Source organism: Zootermopsis nevadensis, unplaced genomic scaffold, assembly GCF_977971745.1.
Source record: "Zootermopsis nevadensis isolate Lab colony 2312 unplaced genomic scaffold, Znev_1.0 Znev_ptg000017l, whole genome shotgun sequence".
In the NCBI taxonomy this organism is placed as follows: domain Eukaryota; kingdom Metazoa; phylum Arthropoda; class Insecta; order Blattodea; family Termopsidae; genus Zootermopsis; species Zootermopsis nevadensis.
Genome location: NW_028259149.1, coordinates 16,629,437 through 16,657,386, shown reverse-complemented (window position 1 = coordinate 16,657,386; position 27,950 = coordinate 16,629,437). Strand labels below are relative to the sequence as shown.

General features: G+C 37.0%; 1 protein-coding gene and 1 long non-coding RNA gene across 2 annotated transcripts in view; one reads left to right on the top strand and one right to left on the bottom strand.

The window, feature by feature from the left end:
• LOC110829473 (uncharacterized) overlaps window positions 1-15,742 on the bottom strand; it is a 414,372-nt gene extending 398,630 nt beyond the window's left edge. Inside the window, exon 1 of the long non-coding RNA XR_015535528.1 lies at window positions 15,635-15,742. This is a non-coding gene — a long non-coding RNA (uncharacterized LOC110829473). The remainder of the gene's footprint in view (window positions 1-15,634) is intronic.
• On the top strand, window positions 1,250-27,367 carry Osi17 (DUF1676 domain-containing protein Osi17). Its single transcript, XM_087350629.1, has 4 exons — window positions 1,250-2,291; window positions 11,668-11,888; window positions 15,658-16,517; window positions 26,850-27,367. The coding sequence occupies exons 1-4, from the start codon at window positions 1,469-1,471 to the stop codon at window positions 26,989-26,991; spliced, it is 2,046 nt and encodes a 681-aa protein (XP_087206755.1). The 5' UTR covers window positions 1,250-1,468; the 3' UTR covers window positions 26,992-27,367.
• The last annotated feature ends 583 nt before the right edge of the window (window positions 27,368-27,950 follow it).

Genomic DNA, 27,950 nt, shown 5'->3' with positions numbered 1-27,950 from the left:
GCCTCCAATCAAGCAACAGGCTATATCCGATTGCAACAGCTGCTTACTGGAAGTGACGTCATCACTAGCTCGAGAATCGATTCCATGGTGGCTTGAATTAGAGGTCATTAATATTGGCATTAAATTCGTTCCTGCTTCTCTGCCCTCAACCTAGACAATACACAACCTACAAACCAATTATTTATTTAGCGTGTTTTATAATTCGAAATGTATTTGTCAGTAGATTTTAGATTACAAGTTGCACTGTCTTGTTGCGAGATTTTGCCATCATTTGCCACTAAAGTGCACTTTCATTTATCATTTGTTGCCTTTAAGGACAAATTTCACCTTAATAATTAGTATATAATAATTCTCCTCTCACTTATCATCATCAGAAAATTAATTTTAGTAGGATTCTATTTAGAATGGACTCTCATTGTTATCTGGCATCCCCTGTCGTAAATATTATACAATATAATATATATAAATATTTATTTATAATTTACTGACGCTCAACACCTCTACGACTGAACTCTGTTAGAAATGAATTGCAGAGAGGTTCAGAAAATTTTGCTTTTAATTTTGAGAACATATTAAATTAATTTGGTGGTATGCATCGCTATACCGAGTTATTAAATTTTGAACCAATTTGAACACATAATTATTACTACGCCATTTAAAAAATATTTTAATCATCACAGATAAACGATGAGGAGACAAGATATTTTACAAGGGTATTATTGTTGATTTTCGAATTGTCTACCATCTAGAAAGGTTACTTAATTTATATTATCAATGAAAGCAAAGAATACGTTATGAACAATTTCAATGCAAAATCTTATTTGTTAATTTCACTGGTTGTTACGTTATTAAATGGTGAGAAAATTGTCGTCAGCTGAAAATTAATCGACAATTTTCAAACACTATAATGTTCCTTTGATTTTATCGCTCTAAAATAAAAGATATTTATGACATTTTTTTTAAACTTACATTCAGAAAGGGGCTCTCGATATTGGATAAAGTGTTAAAGGTCGCAGAAAAACAAACATTTGAGAATTTAGAAAATGTGTTTCGATCACAAGATTAATAGATAGATCATTGTGTAACAGTCGATTTTATCGCAAAATCCTACAGCGACCGCTACGCTATTGAACATCCTTGAGGAGAAGAACCGAAACAAATGAACTCCTCTGAGCAACGAGCACAGCTTTGTTAAAAAGAAACGACAGCCTCTAAACGTGTGCTCATTCTTAGTCTCGCTGCTGTTGCTGGTAGATGCTGGTTGCAGTATCGTCCTAGAACCGGTACTTCGCGGGTCGCGGAACTGCGTCTTTATGTGTCAAAGTGTTTTATAATACATAAAGAATTAAACATCTGTCGTGTGAAACAATGTGAAAAAAACGCATACCTCTGTATTGCTTATAAATATGTGATGATAAAAATGTAATCCGTATCATTTACACATGTAGTAAAATATATTTAAACAGAAATGGAGCCTAAGAAGAGAAGGATACAACATAGACGACCAGTGTGTCTAATACTAAGTTTGTGTGTGCTTGTCTCATTATGTATGTGCCTTGTAAACGGAAATGAAGAACATGAGAAGGAAACTCTGTCGGTGTCTGATGAACTAACTCCAGAAAGTCTGATAGACAAAGATATAAACAATATAGATAATCCTAAGAAAACAACTAATTATGGTGGTTACATTGTGGGCAGAATAGTGGATTCTTTAACTATGCTGTCATATAAGTCATTTTTGCCGTATAACATGAACGACGTAGCAAGGATGTATTCTGTTAAAAAAGACAACAGAACATTCAGTCTGTATGAAGACAACTCAGTGTGGGACGGTTTATTTAGTGAATGCGGGAAGAATACGTCATTAAACTGTGTTAAAAGAAATGTATTTGAATATTTAAATCGAACAATTGTAACAGACGGGGATTTCCATGTTACTGATAGCTTAATATTCACGAAAAGTGGGGACGAGCTGATTGAAAATAAGTACGACAGAAATTTGAATAACGTATCATATCACCATGACAACAGAACGAGTGTCAACGGCAGTGAAAATTCTGAACAACGTTCTTTCCATTCGTTTCGCGGTTTGACCGATGTTCTTTATGAAAAAGGTGTCAACTTCATTATGACACATGATCTGGTACTTCAACTCCCGGAGATGGTGTTTGGTGGCGCTGTAGTGCGAATTTCACCGAAAGGTGTAGAAGAAGATGGCGGCGCCATGTTTAAGTTGGAAGTAAATCAAGGAAAGAATGATTCGGGAGAAGGTCGGATTTTTTTTAAGAAACGTAAGTTTTAAGACAACTACAAATACTAATACTACTACTACTAATAATAATAATTCAATTCCTTTATTAGAATAACTGCAAAGAGCCTATGACAGGCAAACACTAATACAAAATTTAAGGTTTACATGCGTCATGTTTGTGTTTTATGATTAAAATATATAATAAAATTCAGGTCAATACACAAACTTTATTTAGATGTTAAAATTTAAAATTTAAAATTTAAATTTGCGCCATTCATCACTATAACGATGTTACAATAGAGCGCCTTCATTCACTTCACTACATGTTTCGATGCAAAGCATCATCTTCAGGTGTTGTCTTTTAAAACTACTTTATATTATAATGCATGTCTTTCAATAACAAAACGGACGAATATATTGAAAGACATGCATTATAATATAAAGTAGTTTTAAAAGACAACACCTGAAGATGATGCTTTGCATCGAAACATGTAGTGAAGTGAATGAAGGCGCTCTATTGTAACATCGTTATAGTGATGAATGGCGCAAATTTAAATTTTAAATTTTAACATTTAAATTTTAAATTTTAACATCTAAATAAAGTTTGTGTATTGACCTGAATTTTATTATATATTTTAAACTAATACAAAAGTATAATAATAACAATAATACAATTGCCGTAATTAGAATTCTTCCTCATATTATGGAGGTACTTAGATGGAATGTCAGATTGGTGATAGGTGATACGATTTTGGAGATTTCATATTTTGCTCTATCCGTTCGTGCTAATTCTGCGGTAGTAATTTTAAACAGACCACTACCATTTCTTTGCAACTTATCTTCAATTATTTGTCCATATTCATTCATCGTAAATATAATGTGTTATGTCTATCCCACTAAAAGAACATTGTAAAGGTCACGCGAGTATTGGTGGCACCTAAATGCGTGATGTGTAAGCCGAGAGAGGGGAATTCAGTAGTAGTGGGGGTCGCGGTGACGTACCGAACTAAACACAGGTAGAGATACAGACCAACTGAAGCTGACACCCCTCTAGCGCGTGCTTTCAACGGGTCCATCTCATACGACCAAAATCAGTCCTTTGCGCAAGTTCCAGCAATTCTCGCTCGGCCTCTAGAATCTAGACTGACGGTGTTTCAAAAAAATTGATGTAGAGAATATTTGAACATAGACAGTACAGGTAGCCCTCGATTTACGCCGATTTTGAAACCAAGAATTCAAAAAGTGGAAAAAATATATTTTACTATTATTTATAACGTTTTACAATGTTTCTCTTACTGATTCTTATACTAAATCGTAATTCCTACATCGCTGATCTTGAATACAAATTTAAAATAAAGTCATCTCTGCAATTACGTGTGTTTCGTTAACGCGAATTTGCTCCAGTGAGATCGATGAATCGATAAAAGCTGTTTGTGAAATGCAAACATTTGCATATGCGAGTTTACTCTTACGCAATTTCATTCCTGGCGCTTTTAAACTTTCAAAAGACTAATTTAATCTCTGCGGAGGTACCGGGGTTATTTTTAATACGCGATTTTCTATAGGTCGGCGTCTTAGGTGAATGCAACTATCGCATAACAGCAGAGAACTTGGTAATGAACCTACTGACTGCCTACAGAGCGGGGAATTTCTTGGCAACCTGAGTTGGCTTTCCGATAAGGAGATAGCTAGCGTTGCAAAAATTAGTTCATATCTTTACGGACGAGACAAGAAGCTGATATTTGACCCCCGTCCAGTGCTGAGTTTAAGAATGCGTTGAACTATACATCATTTCATCCATTGATTCTAGAAGTCGGTCTAGTACCTTGGGTCCTGTTATCAGCGGACGAGTAAATCTTTGGAAACTCTCAAAAAGAAATTCTCAGAGGAGGGTGAATGTTTGAGCGTACTCAGTAGAGATCCATTGACAAACTTCTCTGCACATGGTAATGACATCAGCTACTAAAAAAAGTCACGTAACCTTGATGATTGAAGTCAAAAAATAATTTCGGACTGAGAATCACTCCTACAACTATGGTATGTTTTATTTTAGATTTACTTTTATTTTATATTATTTTTATTTATATTTTACTGCTACTTTCTAACTATAATTTATATATTTTGCATTTTATTCTCTAAAATTCTTTTATAAATTCTTTCAAATTCTTTAGTGTTTCTTTCAATCTTCTACTTACAGACCGATATGTACATCTGATAAAAAATTTAAGAAAACACAACACCTCGCCCAAAATTGAAAAAACAAATGGCATGAAACATCACCAAATGGAATCATAGTTGAGTTTTAAGTTCGTAAATATTTTACACCTGATGATGGTTTTATAAAAACTGAAACATGTTGTGTAAAAGATGTTCCAAAATGTAAATCGATCAATCGATATGGAACATCAATGATATTTTATTATCTTAATTATAAGAAATTTTAAATATTGTGATAAGACGGATTAAAATAAATAATTGTTAGAATATTCACAATATGACGCAATTACACTATCTTGAGAATTTAATGAAATAGAAGTTCCGGTTTTCGGTAATGAGGTGAAACTACGCTCCATTTAAGTTGTGATCATTGCCAAGTTCAACAAACAGTGTCTTACCACTTTTAATGTAGCAAAATTTATAAATCTACATCTTTCACAAGTAAATATTATTTTAAAGTAATGTGACGTCGATGTTTGAACTCCAGACCCAGGAGCATGTAAGAGAAGACTATCAAAATTGATCTTAAATAAGTGTTGCGTTTATGGGCTGGTTTCATTTGGCTTAGGAAAGGGAAAGTAATGTGTTTTGTGAACACGGTAATGAACATTGAGGTTCCAGAGAAGGCTGTTCTGCTTTACAGGACGAGTAACAATCAATATATATATATATATATATATGAAATTCCTTGTAACCTGTGTAATTAAATATTAACCAAACCCAAGGATTTTGGGTATATAGTCAACATCCAGCGGAGCTCAATGATATGTATGTATGTATCAGTTTCTTAAGAATAAGGGGAGTTCGTAAAATTTGATATCAACTTTATAAAGTTCAAGTAGGGGCAATGTTCAATCGACAAGAACTCCAAAGATATTTTCCGTGTATCTTCTTTTTTAGAACATTTCCATGCATAAAATTCCTTTTAAATTTGCATAGTTATTTCGGAGATGTGAGTGTATATATATATATATATATATGGGATCTGTTCTAAATATATTAATTTGAGTTTTTCTTTTTTCTTTTTTTTATTGATTCATCAAAATATTCCGCCAATATTTAGTGGAAGGTCGGACATTATTCGTTCCCATCTATGACTAGAATGTCTCTTCTCATATAAATTCCATGCAGCACAATACGGAACAAAATTTTATGAACGAATTCATCTTCGAAATTCCTGTTAATTGATGTTTTTTATTCTATTTGTATTAAAAGTGTTTTAATTTGTTAGAGAATTCTTGGACCGGAAACAATTTTCTCTGCAGACAGATTTCCACTTAATCGAGTCTGATTTAGCAATTTTTGCTGAATTTATTTGTTAATTATCTACGATACGCGATGTGAGAGACGGTTCATGCCCTCTACAGAAAATCCATCTTCTACTTTAATTGATATACAAGTCGTTACTTATCATTCTGTTATCGTCTGTTGCAACCGTTACACTTTTAAATATTCTTATTTAGTGTACTTAAATTAATGGCTAAACCCATGGAGCAGACCTCTTCTCAAGAAACTAACATTCGTTAAGCTAATGAAGAATTTGCTCGTTTTTATGGAACCCTAAAGGTATATTGACGTGTTTATAAGGCCGCGCCACTGGACATTATCATTATCCAGATTAAATCAGTAATCATGCCCTCACACGGCTTTGTCGAACATAGCGTACACTTTATAATTGTCTCAACTCGGCCTAGGTATTCCAATTGTTCATATATTTTCAGGATTTCCAACTCAAATTTTTTATGCATTCCGGAATCGCCTTCATGTGATCTACACGTCTGCCTCAACATGCTTCTTTATTTGGTTGCCGTAATAATATTTGGCGAACGTTATGATGGAATAAAACCATTAAATAGATCTGTATAATGTTCGGTTTTTAATTGGTATAGAACTGTAAATCATGGCATTAAAAGTTACTATCTTGAAGAGAGTAGTACTTGTAATTTTTTGTACTATTTTCAATTACTACGTCCGAAAAATAATAAGGGATATTGCTTTGGCGTGTTGAATCAGTCAATATTGTAGTGTTCTATTTCCTTTCAGTTCAAGTGTACACTGACCCCAAAGACCTGCGGCTCTATAACATCCACTCCCGGAAAGAGGGAATAAAGAACAGTGTTTTATGCATGACGAACATTGCTAATGCATGCGTTGAAGAGAAGGAAAGAAGATGACGTTTTCTGTCTTGCAGAAAAATTATTTCAGACTGTAAGAACTAAATTCTTTAACATCTCTGGCAGAAACGAAATATTTCACCCCATGCCCCAAAGTCAACTTTACATCTCTCATTGGTCATCCTTTCAAATCAATCAGTTAATTTGTAATTAATTAACTTATGAAGATGTTCTTTCGTTATTGTTTGATTCTTTTATCTTTCGCGGAGATATTACATCGCCCGTAAGAGATTATTACTTAGATATCAGATTTCCAAGGCATACCACGCAACAGAATATTTCTTAGGAAGCTAATAGTATCTCAGATAGCCAATAAATTCTCTATTACGGAAACCGTAGGTTCATTAACGTGTTCACAAGAGACCACCACTTGTCCTTATCTTATTTATTTATTATTTAGTGTTCTGTCTGAGGACAGGTCCATATGAACAGGATCCTTCCATCCTTTTCTCGGACTGGGACCTGTTCATATACGTTCTTGGCAGATGATCCAGAAGTGGTTTGCCATTGCCTTCTTCTGTGTGTGAATGGAGTAATTGTTGGGATGCCACGGAGGAAAACTCCGTGTTGCCTAGACCACGGCCTTGCCCAACACAAGTTATAAATTCGGGCACCGCCGGGAATCGAAACCCAGACCCCAGGATTACAAGGCCAGCCTTCTAACCGCTAGACCACCTCATCTTATTATTATTTAGTGTTCTGTCTGACGACAGGTCCATATGAACAGGATCCTTCCATCCTTTTCTCGGACTGGGACCTGTTCATATACGTTCTTGGCAGATGATCCAGAAGTAGTTTGCCATTGCCTTCTTCTGTGTGTGAATGGAGTTCTAACCGCTAGACCACCGTGGCGGCTCGTCCTTATCTTAAGCGATATTAATTCAGATGATGGCTGTATTTTGGGTTGTTGTTCCGTGTAGTCTACTCATTTCCCTGCAAGTGGTCTTTTCCTTTCAGACATTCCGACGAAACGTTGCTTGTTTCTATAATGCCGTTGTGTCATTTCTTCAATATTGTAACGTGCAGAGTGAAATGAAAAAAAAACATTAAATGAACGAAGGAAGAATCAAAGAGAATGCTAGGAGAACACAAGGAAGGGGGAGTGAGAGAAGGTGGTGAGTGAAATAAAAGATGGTAGTAAAATTAATTATTTTATGGTCAAAGGAACGAAAAGATTTTCGTAATTTCTGAACGCTGGGAAATTATTACCAGAAGCAGATAATTAAATACGTTGCACATCTTCTCTGTTGAAAAGGTGTAAAATAAATGTTATTTTGCAGAAATAGGTGATTGTGTTCAGCGCTTTGGAACCAATTACTATCCCTCATTTCGCTCAGCTGCACATTTTAATTTGAGTTCTCGAACGACAGAGTTGTTTTTTTTCATTTGTGTTAAATAAATTCAACATAAATGCCAATTTTTACTTCACTATAACAAATGCCCTAACTTAAGAGAACTCATGAAACACTGGTCCAAAGTGATATGAAATTTGACTTTGTGAAGCAACTGGAAAACGCGTGGAAAGGCCTGTTTCAAAGGAGCAGGCTTCATGTAGCAGAATCTTTGAAAGGCTTACAGCTAGTCAAGAAATTTCTGACCTCTTATGGAACCCAAAGGTTTATTACCCTATTTTACGGCAGCTCGCCACCGGAATTATTCTGTGACAGATTAAATCAATCTACACACTCCCACACTGTTTCCGTAAGTTCCATTTTAATATTATCCTCCCATCTTAACTTAAGCATTTTCTTGAGGTTTCCCAACTAAAAATTTAAAAGCATTCTCATCTACCCCATGCGAGCTACATTTCCCACCCACCTCGCTCTCCTCGCGTTGTACAGTGTCCAGTTTATCATGAGTCCGGGTCCCGTACGGTGTTAGGACAAGCAACTTTGCAATACATGGTTCGGTGTGCAGTGAGATAATTAATAAGGCATGCATTCTACTGTGCCACCAAGTGTAAAAAGGGTGTAGATATGAGTCTGGCATATTAAACATGAAATGTTACTTATATTGACCACTTTGGAGCGAAATTACTTATGGACTTTTAATATGCCAATCACATACTTCAAACACAGCAGGTGTGATCTACAAGAAGGGAAGGTCACTGGTGATTTTTATGACATAATCGAACCTTCCGGGTCAATGGGATGTTGTATGTACGTTATGAACAGCGTTACCAAATGAAAATATTCTGATTCGTTTGTTGTAGGCTACCTTCAGTCAAAGCACGATGTGATATCTCTCCATCCATTCATGTATTTCAGTAACCACGAACTATTTGCGAATTTTGATAGCGCATTCTGGTACCTCAAATTTACTACACTAAGGGCGTGGTCTGAATATCCGACTTTCGAGTCCAGACAGGGACGTGGATTTGTGTCTTCGCCACAGGGTCTGAGGCCCTCTTCTCCGCTGGAAAGCCACTTGAGCGTGCATCTGACTATATCCTTTAATTGCATAGGCGAAATGAATGGAGATTAACCCCCCCCCCACTCCACATCGATCTTCTTGTGGTACTTAGGGCCAATTGTTTGACAGATACGAAGCTGAACACTGACGTTATACCTACTTCGTATTTAGAAGGTTCAAGGTTAAAATCTCAGCTCAAAGATTAATTACCCTGACTAAAACTTGCAGTCATTTACATTTGGGATAATACCGTAAAATAAGCCCAAAGTGCTTGTATTTACATCTTTGTCAATTTATAACTCAAGGACGACCTTGACGTTAGACGTAATGCAACGAGTTTTCTATATAAAGCAGCCATGAAGCGAACTGGTGCCTTGACGATAGCCCCCAAATTTACAGGAGAAGCATCTGAACGTGCCTCCTGACTACTAGCTCGCGAAATAAAACTCAATAATAAAACTTAATGTACAAAATCTGAGGCTTGTAAGTCGTTTAACTTGGTTACTAACAATTAACACAAAAAAAAAATCAGTGGCGAGGGTTTTATGTGAAAACGATAGTGAATCTTGAAGTTTTATAAATAACGAGAAATTTCTTGACTAGCTAAACGACTATTAGTTTTATGAAGAAGGACTTTGCTCCGTAAAATTAGTTAACGGACATTTGGTATGAGCAGGCTACTCTAAATTTCACAATAATTTTTCGCCTGCCTCTATAATTTGTATTTAATTTAAATTACCTTAATTAAATGTCTGAATACGAGTTCTTAATGTAAAAACTCTGTAGGTAAATTATATGTAAATATGTTTGTATTTTATGACAGCCACAAGACAGGTAACTTTGACGAGTTAAAGGTTTAATCAATATATCAAGGAATATCAATTATGCATACAAACAAATCTCTTTACACTCTGAAGGACAATTAATGCTAAACGCGTTTCGATCTCAAGAGGTCTTCATCAGTGGCAAAACAAATTAACTCATATACAATGTTTGGCATTAATTGTCCTTCAAAGTGTAAACAGTTTTGTTTGTATGAATGTTTTATATTTCAATACACCACACGATATGCAAGGTTTTAAGAAAATCCCATTGACGATACTGAGTGGAATAGAATTAAGAGGCAGAACATGATCTGAAGACCATCAGAAGCCTTCGTAAAATTTTTGCTTTGATGGGAAGTGGGAGAAGAGACATGGTCTGGTTGAAATTAGTAGTCTGGAAACAGTAAGGTTGTAGAAGGATAGCTATAAAAGTAATTTGTTCCGCTATGTTGCGAATGACAAGATTCTAAACGAGAAATTTTGAGTTTTGAAGAAAAAAAAAACAGTGGATAGGAGGTACAATTTTAAAATGTCATAAAAAAGGGAAAAATTATTAAATGAAACAATTGGCTTCTTTTAAATGATATTGCTAATTGTCAATTTAAAACAAAGGAAACATAACAGAGAAATATAAATCAAATAAAGAGGCCCTACCAGTAGCTCTTGGGATCACTGAGGAACTCAAGCCCCACCATCACGACAAGGTGCAGGTACCATTTAGTGAGAAATAATAACAAATTATCGATGAATATAATAAATAAAAATTATATCAAAGGGGTGAAGAACATGGAGAGTAGGGTCATATGTGGCAAGAACCACTGGTTATGCGGAAGTGTCCTATCAGATCTGTAGTTTATTAAATTCTATTTTATTTAGAAACATATTTATTCATGGCAATCAAAGTCTAGCGGTTAGAACTCTGGCCTTGTAATCCTGGGGTCTCGGGTTCGGTTCCCGGCGGTGCCCGAATTTATAACTTGTGTTGGGCAAGGCCGTGGTCTAGGCAACACGGAGTTTTCCTCAGTGGCATCCCAACAATTACTCCATTCACACACAGAAGAAGGCAATGGCAAACCTCTTCTGGATCATCTGCCAGGAACGTATATGAACAGGTCCCAGTCCGAGAAAAGGATGGAAGGATCCTGTTCATATGGACCTGTCGTCAGACAGAACACTAAATAATATTAAGATGAGGTGGCCTAGCGGTTAGAACGCTGGCCTTGTAATCCTGGGGGTCTCGGGTTCGATTTCCGGCGGTGCCCGAATTTATAACTTGTGTTGGGCAAGGCCGTGGTCTAGGCAACACGGAGTTTTCCTCCGTGGCATCCCAACAATTACTCCATTCACACACAGAAGAAGGCAATGGCAAACCACTTCTGGATCATCTGCCAAGAACGTATATGAACAGGTCCCAGTCCGAGAAATGGATGGAAGGATCCTGTTCATATGGACCTGTCGTCAGACAGAACACTTATAATAAAAAAGGCGACTGTACACTCCTCAAAAATTACTCTTGGAGTCGGTCTACTATGTTAGCTACTGGCCATAATATTAACCGGTGGAATTCAGTCGGAAAAGTAGGCCACATTTCTGAACGGCTAGTCTACAGGGTTTCTGGTGCAGGGCGATTGAAAAATACAACTAGCTACTATTTTCCATCTACTTCCGATAATAAGTATGCGTAGAGTCATCCTTCTCCCTTTCACAAAGTAGTCCGCACACGAACTCCTTTCAATGTTTTAATTTAATAATAACAATAATAATTTATTTTTATTGGTGATTTGTCTAGAAAAGAAGAAGCTGATGATGGCATTCTTTGCACTGCTGATGGTTATCAAGATGATCAAGGTAAAGCTTATGTTTCTCGTTCCAATGCTTCTTGGGGTCGGAACTGCGAAGAAGCTGTTCCTCAAGCTGCTGTTATTCATCTTCCCGGCCTTCGCACACATCTTCAAATTCTGTGCCTATTACCACGCAGCGCACACAAAATTCCATCATCATCACCACCAGGTGAGTCGGGTCACATGATTAAATTTTTATTTCAATTATAACTGCCCCATTGCAATAGAACGAGAAGTTGCTTTGTCGATCAGATGGCGGTCTTCTGGTTCTTGACGCAGCATGTTAATCCGAAACCTTGTTATACAGGGTGTTTCTAAATAATATGACATAAATAATACAGGACCTCCAGGACGTCTCAAATAATCCTATGAACTTGGATTCGGAAATCCTTCTATAGAAAGTTACAAAAGAATAGATTATAAAATGACAGCATGTTTGAAATGTGAGTGAGTATTTACGTGTTGCACGTGTCGTAACAAATGCTTGAAATGTCCTCAGAGGTTATGTGCACATGTGTTGGTATGACGTCAGACGAGGTTCTTATGCGTTTGAAACACCCAAGGTGTGATAATTTTAAAATTTTATACTATGTTTTTCAAAATCATTGAAGTACCTATGTTGTCTGACATTTTATTTTTACCGTTATGTTGGATTTCCTGTATCTTTCGTGGTATATAATTTAGAATCGTCCTGTGTAAACAGAAGAAAACACGATGCAACATCGTGTTCACAACAGTTCGACACTTGATCCTGTCATGAGCCATTTGAATCCAATTCGTTCCCTCATATCATTATTTTTAAGATACATTTTAATATCATTCTTCCACCGATGTATGTTTTCGTTTTACGTGGCAGCTAACTCAACCATCGTTTTTGGATAATTCCATCTTTTGTTGTCACTGATATGAGGTTCTTACTGTAGTGATAATATCGATTGACTGTTGGCTTCAGACTCAGGGGTTCACCACCTACAATTCTACTGACCATCAGCCCTCGAACAAACGTACTTTAAAACTAGGACACGGATCTAGTTCACAAACACAAAACTGATTCCGGCAAAACAATTGCAGTTAGCCTGTAACATGGTTCCGGAATGTAGGCTTCGGTACGTTAGTGTGTCGAAGCTTGCGATTAGTATACCACTAGTTAAATCCTAGAAGACAGCGAACATGAGAGCTTACTTGTTTATACAAATAATAAATATTCTAGTGCCGATGTGGGTAAAGCATATTAAGTTGTTTACGTTTGTAATTTGATAGCATTACAACTCCGAAAGGGTGTCACTTCAACAACCATACTCACTTATGGTCTTGCTCCTAATTCCTTTCGCAGACTGTCACATAATAAAGGCAGTAACAATATTAATACCAGTACGTGTTTGGCCTTATATTAAAAGTAGGGCCACGGAAAAAAGAATGAAACTAAACCGATTAACATGACACGAAGTGGTCCAGATTTAAAGTAATCTTTTGTGGAAATAAACAAATCCACTGAACAGAGTCTTTTCTGTGAAAAGAACGGGCAAGTTTCTGATACTTTATGGCAAACGAACGAATGGTATGCATGTGAATCCGCCATTGGAACCTATACTGAGCCGAATTAATCTAATCCACGCCTTATTTTATAGTTTTTTTAAAGTCCACATTAACGTTATTCTTCCGCGTAAGCTTATATCTTGATAGCGGTCTCTTCTCTTTAAAATTACCTATTAAAATGCCTGGGCCACGTCGTCTGCTAAAGAAATGAGGTTTCTGATGAACGTAGGAGAAAAATAAATCGAGGAAACGCTTTGCTGTCATTCACTTCGAAAAACTGTAAACACGTCCTAAATTTTTAAAAAAAGAAAAAGGTTATTCGGAATTTTTTTTATAAAACACTTCTGTTATTTTAAATAGCTCAGTCAGTATAGTGACTAGCTACTGGCTGGACGACCGGGGTTCGATCCCCGACGGGGGCAGAGGATTTTTCCTCTAGCCTCTGGGGCCCACCCAGCCTCCTCTACAATGGGCACCGGGGTCCTTTCCCGGGGGTAAAGCCGGCCGGGGCGTGATGCTGACCACTCACCCCCATCTAGTGCCGGGGTCAAGGAAGAGAGGAGCTATACCTCCACTCCCCTCAAGCGCCTACATGGCGTATAGTGGGACAAACTTTACTTTACTTTTTTACTAATTACAGTAAGACAGAAGAACAGAGCAAATCGTGTATTAGGATCAACAGTGTTATTATCTGGACACGAACTCCGTTCGTAGCTCGACATTCATCCAGACCTATTGAATAGGACAGAATTCCAATCCATGATAGCCAGATCGAAAATGGGGCTGTCCGAAAGCGAATTTGATGCGTTGAATTAACTGTAATGGTACGACGGCTTTGACTTCTGCAGAGGTGTAAGACGGAAGCGTCTGTGTCGTGTTTCCCCGCATACCGCCGGTACGTTTGATCTTACAACCATCAGACATCGAGGAATTGGCAATAAAGGACAAGGGAATTGGCATACAAACAGACCTCAGATCTCTGCATTTTCCTTGAGGCTCCCTATAAGATGAATTGCAAAGGTTCCAGTACCTAGAGTCTCAAGCAGCCAAGATGTTCATACGAATTAAGACGACAGAAAATGCAAAAACTAAAGTAGACACTGTGTCTAAGCACCATGGAATGCTGAGTTACAGGTCAAACCCTTGAGAAACAATGGCTAGTACACGCAGGCCTCATGAACACAAAAGACATTTTGCTGCAAATATTGTAGACGACAAAATGAAGGAGTATGTGATGAGCGGGGAAATAATAAATTTATAGAACACTTCAGACCAGAAACCAAAGAGTACAGACAGCTTGAAAAACAAAATTAATTTTTTCTTTTAAATAGTTGGGCGTCATGATGAGGATTGGATTAAACTGGCTCACGTTAGTGTCCTTTGTCTGAATATTTTGAATATGGTAATTAAGTTTGGAGTTCCTACATAGTCTGGAGTCTGTTGATTGGATGAAGGGATGTTTGATTCTCGAAGAGAACTTGATCTAATTGAGTTAGTTCAGTGGTGAGTTGCGTTTGTTTACGTTACTACTGAATTCTTATCTGCAGAACAGATTCGTGAATTCGTAGCAGAAATTCAACGTTCCAAATACTTATTCTGTCTAATCTTCAGGGAATTATATACGAATTGGCATTGTTGATCGCCCCAAAAGTTTCACCACTTTTAGTTACTCTGAAAGCTTGAAGTCTTATTTGTATATGTTTCTTGCAAAATGTGAATAAATTAAAATACCTGCATGGGGAGATCAGTTGTGTCTACGTGTTATATTTCTAAAACAACTTAACGGATTTTGACGTAATTTTTATATTACGACATGCATTGAAAAATACTGGCCACCTTAAACTGTGTTAACTGTGCAACGTTAACTCTTAATTTCCATAATCCAACTTATCTCTTCCTTATTTTGTAAATGGCACACTCCATGAAATTTAATAGGTACCGGTACATGACAGGTTATTAGTAATTATTTTCTAGTTTAATAAAACATAAGCGATATTCACGCATGCCCACTGACGCAAGATTTCCACAAGTAGAATTAATCTGTAATAATTCCTACCTAGAAACTGTTTCTAGTTTAATGTTAGTAGAACAGGAAGTAATTAAACTTCTTGTGCATTAAAATACAGTGAAGAGTATTAATTATAAAGGTCCTTGTTATATACTTTTAAAAATAACGTATTACTTCAGTTTGGTCTTTTCAGGTATTTCAAGGTTGTTATACATTATTTACGGTGAGAGATTATTCTGACGTCTTACTCCAAACTGGAGGTCCACACCTTGTCTCTTGGCCGTGACTACTTATTGAACTAAACCAAACGTACCATCCCCTATCTGAAAAATTGTGACGTCATAACCAAATGATAAATATATCTCTGTTACCTGTGATTGTTTACGTTTTGCAGATCGCTCATCACCACCACCACGTTCCCGTACCAGTACCTGTCCATGTTGATCACTCCCATACCGTTCACGTCGACCATCAGTCACCACCGCCACAGCACTACGGACCCAACAGCTGGGACTCTTCTGCTCCGGATTATATCTCCAGCCGGAACGAGTACTTGTCTCCAACACAGAAAAATGAACTGGAGAGCTGGGGGCTTATGTCTAAGGGTGCCTTTCATGTTCCTGCAGCGGCGCTCAACTCCGACTCTCAGTCGCTGGCATACAGTGCGTACGATCAATTTCTGGACGACCAAAGAGTGTCCAGAAGTGCATTGACTGTTACTGAACCTGCGAGTATATTTCTTCCTCCAAAACCAGAGACTCCTGCCAGATTCGATCCAAATATTATCTCACCACCGAAACAGTATCCTTCACCTCCTTACGTCAGTAACCAACAGCAGGAACTCTTACTTCATCAGCTAAATAACAAACAGCAAAATATTCACTTTGAAGGCCACGGTGGTATTCAGCAACACAAAACAATTCGAGTAGTAGACCCCACAGCTGTTGCTGAAAATAAACAAGCTAAACTACACCAAGAACAGTTACTTTTGGAACAACAAAAATATCAACAGCTTCTAAGACAGCAAGAGGCACTGAGACTCAAAAACCTGACACCGAGGCCTCCAGCTGAAGGCACTACAGTGCAGGTGGCGTATGACCCATTCTACAGCCCCATATTGCAGAAAATGGACAACGTATTCGTACAGCTTGGATTTAACGAGGAGGCGTGCAGAGAAAGACTGGTGTGCAGCATGTACAAGACTCCTTCCCGATTCAGTCCCCACAGCAACTTGATATCGGCAGAACTCAGCAGGTAATGATTGTGATGCATGTCTTGTAAGTTTAATAAGGTGTAAAGTTGGACGAAGCTTTTATAGTTTAAGGGAATTATTTTCTCAGCATTCAGGACACAAAGGCTAACCCGAAATTCTTTCGAAAAGTTAAGGCGAAAGCAGGGAATATAACATTTATTTAAAAGCTAATAATACAGTTAGAACATCTGAAACGTCGACAAAACATATTAATTTTTTAGAAAAATGTGTTTTAATTACGGCTTCCAGACTAGTTTTAAAATAGACCACGACCCAATCATTCCACATCACGATCGTCTGGCAAATAGGCTCTGTGGCTGTAACACGTGCAACTGAGAAGTTATCAGAAAAGAAAAGAATATTCCGTTCATACGTAATGAATGGCCTTAATTACGAGTAAGTAATTACTTCGTAGACCTCGCAACAAAGAAGTTGGAAACGTGGAGGAAGATTTTTAAGTGGGAGTCCATATCACAAAAACAATTCTACTGGATTTCTTTCTTCTATTCAACTGGAGCATATGGCAGGAAACCATTGAGTGCTTTATTGCCAGTAGATGAAATGAACTGTGAAAGCTATTGAGAAGTGTTGAATACTCAGAGACCCACAAAGACGTGAATAGTAGGAACTGAGGTCTTAGTTCGTTGTTCATTAGTTCCTTTTGGTTTTTAGAGCAGGTAGTCGACGTGATACTGGAAGCTTTTGCCAACACGGAATGTAACTAATAGTTTTCAGAGCTCAAGTATTTGTTTCCCTATGCTTCTATATTTCTTGGAGAAACGTAGCCGCCTTGTCATGGGAAGTTAAGAAATCATTTTTTTTTCCCTGCAGTTGGTACGACTCACAGGTAAGGCAATCACACTACAATAGGCGTACTATCCCCTTCATTGCTAGAAAAAAAAACATGGCCCTTATGTTCATTTAAATGTTATTTATCATATCATTAAATACATCATAATTCAAACATAAGTTATAAAGAGACCTATATTTTACTCAAAAATAAATTTTTTTTAGAGTGAACTGCATTTAATGAAATTTATAGATCTTAATTTTGTTAGATCTTCATGTGAAATATGAGTTATTTGACCGTAAAGTATCAACAATTACATATGCTCAATTTTTTTTCAGTTCATATATGTAAAACCAAATTTTATTAGAATTATAAATTAGTTTCGGGGACAAAACATACAGACTTCACGTATATTTATTTCATAAACTTGGAACAAATACCTACATTAATTCCGCAAAAGGACACCGTAGAAACGAATTAATACGCCGAGAACCAAAACATACCTCAACGATGTAACATTACGGTTAATAACCAACAACTGAAACATGTTGCCTCATGTAAAATTACCACAACATGAAATGGTTCTTGACTAAATGTGAAACGGTTGAGGGGAAATAGTCACCCTCCCCTCACACCCAATTCACCCGACCACTCGAACAGGTCTACACCCTACACCGTGTTTCACAAACAGTTTCCCTTTCGAAAGCAAATAGAACCATCCCTAATTCGACATTCAGAACAAATACTAATATTTACAAAGCAACAACGTTGCATCTTAAGGCTTCTGAAGATCGTGTGTTACAACAAACGTGACTATCGAGGGTGGATGTCTTCTGGGTTGTTGCGCCTTGTAGTCTGGTAGAAGTTTACCGACGTTTCAGAGGTCATACTGCCTCCATCATCAGGGCGATGAGTATGAAGATTTCTGTCTTCTGGGTTGTTGCGCTGTGTAGTCTGGTCGATGTTAACCGACGTTTCAGAGGTCATACTGCCTCCATCATCAGGGCGATGAGTATGAAGATTTCTGTCTTCTGGGTTGTTGCGCTGTGTAGTCTGGTCGATGTTAACCGACGTTTCAGAGGTCATACTGCCTCCATCATCAGGGCGATGAGTATGAAGATTTCTGTCTTCTGGGTTGTTGCGCTGTGTAGTCTGGTCGATGTTAACCGACGTTTCAGAGGTCATACTGCCTCCATCATCAGGGCGATGAGTATGAAGATTTCTGTCTTCTGAGTTGTTGCGCTGTGTAGTCTGGTCGATGTTAACCGACGTTTCAGAGGTCATACTGCCTCCATCATCAGGGCGATGAGTATGAAGATTTCTGTCTTCTGGGTTGTTGTGCTGTGTAGTCTGGTCGATGTTTACCAACCTTTCAGAGGTCATACTGCCTCCATCATCAGGGCGATGAGTATGAAGATTTCTGTCTTCTGGGTTGTTGCGCTGTGTAGTCTGGTCGATGTTTACCAACCTTTCAGAGGTCATACTGCCTCCATCATCAGGGCGATGAGTATGAAGATTTCTGTCTTCTGGGTTGTTGTGCTGTGTAGTCTGGTCGATGTTTACCAACCTTTCAGAGGTCATACTGCCTCCATCATCAGGGCGATGAGTATGAAGATTCCTGTCTTCTGGGTTGTTGCGCTGTGTAGTCTGGTCGATGTTAACCAACGTTTCAGAGGTCATACTGCCTCCATCATCAGGGCGATGAGTATGAAGATTTCCGTCTTCTGGGTTGTTGCGCCTTGTGTTCTGGTAGAAGTTTACCGACGTTTCAGAGGTCATACTGCCTCCATCATCAGGGCGATGAGTATGAAGATTCCTGTCTTCTGGGTTGTTGCGCCGTGTAGTCTGGTAGATGTTTACCAACGTTTTAGCGGTCCTTGTCCTTGCTGCCTGCATAGACAGGGCGATGTTGGAGGCAGGAAGGACATCTGAAACGTCGGTAAACTTCTACCAGACTACACGGCGCAACAACCCAGAAGATAGCAAACTTCAAACTTACCACCGTGAAAAACTCAAATCTTACAAACGTGACTATTATTATGGACATCTTGATTTCATGCGAACAAAACTTTTCGTACGCTGTATCTGATTTCGTCTGCGGGTATACAAATGTAGGAAAAGTTTCTACTTAGTTGGGCCCCCTAGAACGAGATAAAATCGGTCGGAAACGTTTCCGAAACGGATTGTCTAAATAAATCCAATTCGATGGATTTTGCCTATAATAATATCCATCAATTATTTATTTTAATCCGTCTGATCACAATATAATTTTTTATTTAAAATTTCTTATAATTAAGATAATACTACAGAAATCATAATTGAGTTTTAAGTTCTTAGATATATTTTACACCTGATGATGGTTTTATAAAAACCGAAACATGTTGTGTAAATGTTCCGAAATGTAAATCGATCAATCGATATGGAACATGAATGATATTTTATTATCTTAATTATAAGAAATTTTAAATAAAAAATTATATTGTGATCAGACGGATTAAAATAAATAATTGATATAATATTCACAATATGACGCAATTACACTATCTTAATAATATCCATGTTTAAGGTAACAATGTTTCAGCTAACAGAGACGAAGTAAAAGCACTCAGTTGCAACAGGCTTATACATTACAAGTTGAAGAGATTCATAATTTATAGTCTTTACAAAATGATATTAGAATGATCAAGTGAAAGTCATGACACGTAGCACATGGGAACTTCGGAGAAGACGTCGTAACAAACTTATATCTTCTTCTTTTATTGAAACTTGACATTTCGTAGGCTGAAAACTGTCTCCATCTTCACGTTTTATATATATTTTTTTAAAAAAATTAGGATGATGGTTTTTACCTGAAGACTGAAGGATGCCCTAACCTAATTAGATAATTTGTAAGATAAATTATTGGTTATTACTTATCTGAATATATTTCCCTTAAATAAATATTTACGTTCCAAGACCGAATGTCGCTGGTTTGAAGTTTGTGACCTAATCTAAGGTACAAAAATATATAATTTACATGGCGAAGTGAGATAAACAGTGAAATTTGCATTTGCGATATCCATTTTTCCTTTGGCATCTGAACCAGATACTTCTCGAAAGCAAGCCAGACGCTGTACCATTGTCCGAAACGTCTGTTCATGGCGGACAGAAAATTCGAAGTCTGTACCATGTCGGCTACCGAATGCTAGCCGACAAAACAGTGTTACAGGTCCATCTAAGACAGACGTTATTCATTAAATTACCTTGGACAGACATACGGGTATGAACTGGTGTGTCAGTTTCACAGAATAAGATCAATTGTTGATCTGCTCTGAACCTTGACACGGAGTTTCCGTTACGCCCCTCAACACCAAGCGAGACTGATCACATCGAGCAGAGAAGAAAATTTGTGTCACCGTTATACAGTCTCCAAGTGTCACTCACAAAAGCTCTGCGTTCGTAAAGTTTTAACTGTACAACAGTACAAAAGCAATTGTACTGAAATTAAAACATTGAAATTCACGAAGCGGTTATTTGAACTAAACTTATGAAATGAATTCCAACTGTCTTAATTCAGCACATTTATTGAAGATGGCTGTCTTCTGGGTTATTGCCCTGATGACGGAGGCAGTATGACCTCTGAAACGTCGGTAAACTTCTACCAGACTACACAGCGCAACAACCCAGAAGACAGAAATCTTCATACTCTGATGACGGAGGCAGTATGACCTCTAAAACGTTGGTTAACATCTACCAGACTACACAGCGCAACAACCCAGAAGACAGAAATCTTCATACTCTGATGATGGAGGCAGTATGACTTCTGTAACGTTGGTAAACATCGACCAGACTACACAGCGCAACAACCCAGAAGACAGAAATCTTCATACTCATCGTCCTGATGATGGAGGCAGTATGACCTCTGAAACGTCGGTAAACATCGACCAGACTACACGGCGCAACAACCCAGAAGACAGAAATCTTCATACTCTGATGACTGAGGCAGTATGACCTCTGAAACGTTGGTTAACATCGACCAGACTACAAAGTGCAACAACCCAGAAGACAGAAATCTTCATACTCTGATGATGGAGGCAGTATGACCTCTGTAACGTCGGTAAACTTCTACCAGACTACACGGCGCTACAACCCAGAAGACGGCCATCCTCAAATTCATCGCCATGAAAAATTCAAATCCTACAGCACATTCATTCTTGAAAAACGTATGGTCACTAAGCCATCCAGTATGTTCCATGACTTTTATGGAACCTTGAGGTTCATTATTACCGTGTTCATAAAATCCCGTCACAAGATCCTAGCCTTGTTACGTGTGTCCTATCCGCATTCTGTTTTAATATATTTATCCTCAGTCGGCGGTATGCCTATGACTAGAGTCTTCCAACCAGAACTTTACGATGTCTCTCATTCAAGTTACACGCCACTCTGTTTACATATTTCTTGATTTATCTTCATAATTTTGGGGTAAAAGTGAAAGATATGTAACTTTCTCCACTCTTCTGTAACTTCGTGTCTCTTTGGTTTAAATATTCTAATGAGCATCGTATTCTCTTATAACCTCAATTTACTATTCTTCCCATGAAGTGGGAGATTAAGATTCACAACCTTAGAAAATAAGACGTACAACAACAAATTTAATTTTGTGTATGTAAAATGAACACGCATAGGAAAGTCCGTCTATTCGTTCGCATGTTTCACACTCGAAACTACTGGACGGATTACAGTGAATTTTATTTTTACATGCGTAGGATTAAATTAATGTATATTATGCACGTATGTTCGAATAGGTCTAATGAATATAAAATTAACAACCTTCTTCGAAACGAAATTGAACATAAAATTATTACATGTCATTACGAAACCTGACTAAGATCTATAAATTTCTTTTAAAATGTTTTTATACTTTTTAAATATTTGAGGATGGGAAATTCAAGGAAAATTAACTCAGTTTCTGTTCCTTCAATTTTTATTATTTGGTTCCGTCTTCAGGTAATAGTTGTAATTCTTAGTAAAAGCTAGTACATTGTTTAATATTCTACGTTAGTGACTCAAAACACGGACGTCCTGAAAACGTTTGAATGCCAATCACGCATTGCTAAGAGTGGCCAAGGCATGATCATGCTAGTAACTGACTCTAGGTTCAACGGAGTATTTATTGAGAAGCTGACTATTGCTTTCGGCCTCCAGCAAATAGTCTACATGTGTTTTATCTACAACTGGGTTTAATCTTTACTCAGTCTGTTTCTGCTCAGACGGTGTACATGAATGGAATACAATTCAGAAAAAAAAAAACTTTCCGTTACGTTTCTCATTTCCGTTTCCGCATTAAAAATATTTACATCGATTATATTCAGTGTTGTCCGTGCGCACAGGTACTTTCCGATAGATAAACTTTTCTGTTGAACGTTAAGTTTAATTCTAGACAGAATTTTCTGTACGTTATCTGGGACTTGTATAGCAGAAACTATTCAGGATTGCGCGTGTCCGCCATTTAAAGTTTATGGTCTGCTTCTGAACTGAATGAGTTCCAAGAACATTAAAAAACTTCCGTGTCACTAGAATGCTAATCAACCAGGCTGGTATAGTCGAGAATTGAAAGGAAGGAATACAACTGTTGGAGCGCGGTATCATTAACCTCGTAACTGTGCATTGATCAAAGTGTATCGTGAATCTATCAATATTCAGTACGATTGACTTCAGAAACTGCTGAATCAAGTTCCTTAATGCTTAAATCAGTCGCGACAATTTAGTTTTGGTCAGTTTCGATCCAATAAGAATTTCGTACACATTTCTTGTTTCTCATATGCATGCTACATGTCCCACCATTCATTCTTATTTCAATACATATATTTATTTTTCCAGTCTATACACAAAACTTGTTTTAAAATAATGTTGTTTAAATTTTTTTATAACATTTACAATATAAATTGCATTATGTTATATTGTATGGAGCTTTTCTGTGTCGTATAATATTACATTTATCACAGCGCTTTTGATTTTGACGACATGTTTCGATGTTTACCACATCATCTTCAGGCTTATCAATTCATACATTTTTAAAAACTATTGTACATTTTTGTGCATTGCGTTTATTGATTTTTTTTAATATTTTTGTAATATTATACGGCACAGAAAAGCTCCATAAAATATAACATAATGCAATTTATATTGTAAATGTTATAAATAATTTTAACAACATTATTTTAAAACAAGTTTTGTGTATAGACTGGAAAAATAAATATATGTATTGATATAACACAAACATGACGCAATTAAGATATAAATTCTTATTTCAGTTTCTTACAATAATCAAGCCTTCTTTTGTTCGTATTTCTTTCCGTCTTGTATGACCACAGTGCCACTATTTGTAACCCAGCATCTTTATGTTGTTATTTAATATAATCAATAATACCAATCAGGGAGGCTTACAAATTTCTGAAGTGGAACCTTCACTTTTCTGTCTTTCTTTTCTAACTTAGTTTATTTTTTAATTTGTTTCTTTCGTGGTTATACTTTTCATTTGGTTTTCTTACGTGCTATTTCTGTCAATATCTGTTGTCAATGACATTACTATATTTCCATTTTGACGAGTTTATTAAGATGATAATTAGAGGTTAAAACAATTATTATTTTATTAAAAATATATTAAAATTAGCCGTCAATCACAATATAATATTATTAAAATTTTACGTTCCCTATCGAGTACTCGATTTACATGTGGAACTTACACTACATGTTTCGGCTATATATAGCCATCATCAGGTGTTATGTATTTAAAGTTTTCACTGAATTACTGATTTTTTACTGGTTTTTAATAATTTTTAGTCTTCATTTTTCTTCTATTTTAATAATATTATATTGTGATTGACGGCTAATTTTAATATATTTTTAATACTATATAAATCACAATATGACGCATCTACAATATCTAATATCTTAATTATTATTTTCTGATGTAAACGAAAGTTGATTTGAAAACGACGAAAAATGTGTTTCGTAAAGTAAATATGTATATTTAACCCTTGTATGTAATAAAATGGCTGTCTTCATATAGAGGCTTAGATAGAGAAGAAAATTATATGTTATGGTTTCCTTAAAGACACCGCCAGTTACTTAAGACAGTAGCGTCTCGGATAATTGATTATTGCGTGCTAAATTGTAAATGATGTGGAATGAATTGTCGAAACCTGATTTTTAAGTTCTGTCCCCGGTATTTGTCTGAGGAGAATCACGAAGAATCTCACATATAACAGCCGATTTCTGTCCCAACATTTTAAGCCGGTAATATGGGTTGCTTCCACACTTGAAGCTGAGAGCTACAAAGTCTTTCGAAGAATGTCCATTACGCCAGTTCCTGTAACAACACGTAGTTAACACTAGAAACCTATCAACCCAGTTTCACTTTGACGTGTTACTTATGTGAACACAGCACAAAAAGAAGGCGGTGTCCCGTTATCTTGTGAGGATAACAGGCGACAGACCCGTTTCGGACGATGTTTGCTTCTAGGAATTACCAGCATTGCGACGTGATTGGGGTTACAGCAAACGCTTACGTAACACAACCGTCAGGTTATTCACAGTTGAATGAATTATGAAACAGCCATCGCTGTTGGAAGGACAACTGGTCCGTGGTTTATGTCTTCCTGGAACGTCTTTACAGCACCGAAACTACTTCGCTAGTCAAGCTTTTCTCTAGTTGGGCTCGAAGACGGTTAATTTCTGTATTTAGATAGTTTGTTTGTTCTTGCAAAGTTGGTTAAGTATTTGGCTGGGTACATATTTCTTTGGTTAACTGCTGTGTTACTAAATTCCTTCGTTATTAGTTTTTATTTGATTATATTTTCATTGGCTAATTCGGTAATTACATATTATGCTTACTAATTCTATGGAGTCGATTCCTTCCCGATAAGCTAACAATCGCTCAGGCATTCAATAAATTCGGATCCCTAAGGTTTGTTTCCGTGTTACAGGAGCCCGTCACTGGTCCGTACCTCCGTCTGTGTCATCCCAGTGGCCTCTTTCCTTCTGGTTTGCCCACCAATACCTGTGTGCATTCCATGCATTACTCATCTCTTCCATGCGGGCTACATGCCCTGCCCATCTCATCTTCCCTGACTTCATCAGTCTAATTATATTTGGCGAGGACAACAACTTATAAAACTCCTCATTATGCAATTTTTTCCAGCCTCATAGTAATTCCTCCGTGTTTGGCCCAATTATTCTTCTCAGCAACCTCTTCTCAAACATCCTCAGTCTACGTTCTTCCCTTACTGTCAGAGACCAAGTTTCACACCCATACAAAACTACAGGAAACATAATTTTGTATATTAAAATCCTTACGTTCTTATACATCAGACGAAAAACAAAGATTTCTGAACTGAATGGTTGTAAGAATTACGGAATTTAAAGTGCTTTTAATTTACTCATGAATAAAAATTTGATTTGTTACCGTCGCCCCAATATATTTGAACTTTGCCCCATTTTCAAAGGACCCATTAACTATCTTTGTGTTACGATTTCGCCCTGCAATCTGGTGACGAGACGTCAAATTATACTCAGTTTTTCTCTGTTCACTTCTAGACCAATCTCCTTACCAGCATTAATTAGAGCTTCTACAAATTTGTTTATGGTATTTATGTTACCCCCAAATATATTTACGTCATCAGCATGTACCAAAAACCGATGTGTCCCATTCAGTTTCGCCTGGTTTTCTTGGACCTTCATCATGGCGTATTCTAAAGCAAAGTTTAAAAACAATGGTGTTAAAGCATATTATATAGTTATTTTGTATGTTAGCTGCTAAGTTTGCATACAAACACTTTTTTTCTCCGAGCTTTCCAGAGATTTTCGTGGAGCCCGAACAGTGGATTTCATACCCGAAGCTGATGACGGAATATCAGCTTCAGAAACGATGTATTTCTTACGCAACTGATCAAAATGCATTGCATGTCAACTACAGATGCCTTCGTTAAGCGCAGACTAATTAGTTACTTTGTTTGTTATGTGGTAAGATGGTAAAGTTGCGTCATATTGTGATATAATAAGTATATATTAAATCTTGTCCGTCTAATCACAATAATTCTTATTAAATATTAAAATATTACAATAATTAACATATAAATATTTTAAATATTTAAAAAAAAATGAAAAAAAATGATTATGGCTTCAGGCTGAAATGTATATGTTGACAACAAATAAATCAAGGAATAAGGGTTGATGGTAACAAATTATAATAAATACAAATTATATACATATTTAAAGAGCTAAACAGAAATTAATTCAATTTATTATTTTAATATAATATATATTATTATATATTAATTAAAAACTGAAATGTTGGGATCATAATTAACATTTAAATATTCTAAATATTTTAAATGTTAATTATTGTAATATTTTAATATTTAATAAGAATTTATTGTGATTAGACGGACAAGATTTAATATATACTTGTTATGTGGTGTCTGGTTGTTCATTTGGTGTAGGTGGTGGTTTCTGAGAATGGCATTTCTGGTGTCCTGACGGGGGCGTGTTGTTGTTGTTACAGGGACGCTCATGAGCTTCAAAAGCCGGTTGTACCCAATTCAGCCTCAGTGCGGTTTCAGCGATACGTCCAAGCAGCTAGGGACGGCCAGGAACAAAAAGAGTGCCTGAGGTTGTACCCCGCGTGCACTGTCAAGACGGAGTGATTCGTGTCTGCTGAACCCTGGTTAAAAATGTTATTTTGCTCAAAGAACCATCCTATCTCTACAATTTAATTTCATCACAATTTTGCGTGATGTGTATACAGTTATTGTTTAAGGCTTTGACCGGGATGTTCTTTTGTTAAATCTTATGTGGTACCGCCTGATTCGACTTCTAATGGTTAAGTGAAGTGTTTTCTTCGCGGTACGGTCTGGATTCGTAAATAATATTCAGACGATCTTCGGCTTCAAAGGGTTAACCAGCTGATTTTCGTAATGGTGAGGTGTAGTGTTTTCTTCGCGGTACGGTCTGGATTCGTAAATATTATGAAGACGAGCTTCGGCTTCAAAGGGTTAACCAGCTGATTTTCGTAATGGTGAGGTGAAGTGTTTTCTTTTCGCGGTACGGTCTGGATTCGTAAATATTATGAAGACGAGCTTCGGCTTCAAAGGGTTAACCAGCTGATTTTCGTAATGGTGAGGTGAAGTGTTTTCTTCGCGGTAAGGTCTGGATTCGTAAATATTATGAAGACGATCTTCGGCTTCAAAGGGTTAACCAGCTGATTTTCGTAATGGTGAGGTGAAGTGTTTTCTTCGCGGTAAGGTCTGGATTCGTAAATATTATGAAGACGATCTTCGGCTTCAAAGGGTTAACCAGCTGATTTTCGTAATGGTGAGGTGTAGTGTTTTCTTCGCGGTAAGGTCTGGATTCGTAAATATTATGAAGACGATCTTCGGCTTCAAAGGGTTAACCAGCTGATTTTCGTAATGGTGAGGTGTAGTGTTTTCTTCGCGGTACGGACTGAATTCATATATAATATTCAGACGATCTTCGGCTTCAAAGGGTTAACCGGCACGCAGCGACATCTTGGCAGGGGCTCCACTGCTATGCGGGACGTAAGTCGTTGTACGACGTCTCTACTATCAATACCGTGACATAGGAGTAGACAGAAGACGGAGGGACT

Excerpts from the sequence above, each read along its gene's own strand:
- Osi17 (XM_087350629.1), top strand. The coding sequence starts at position 1,469 with ATGGAGCCTAAGAAGAGAAGGATACAACATAGACGACCAGTGTGTCTA. Across the intron at positions 2,292-11,667 it reads TCGGATTTTTTTTAAGAAAC|AAAAGAAGAAGCTGATGATG; the intron begins GTAAGTTTTAAG and ends TGATTTGTCTAG. Across the intron at positions 11,889-15,657 it reads TCCATCATCATCACCACCAG|ATCGCTCATCACCACCACCA; the intron begins GTGAGTCGGGTC and ends TACGTTTTGCAG.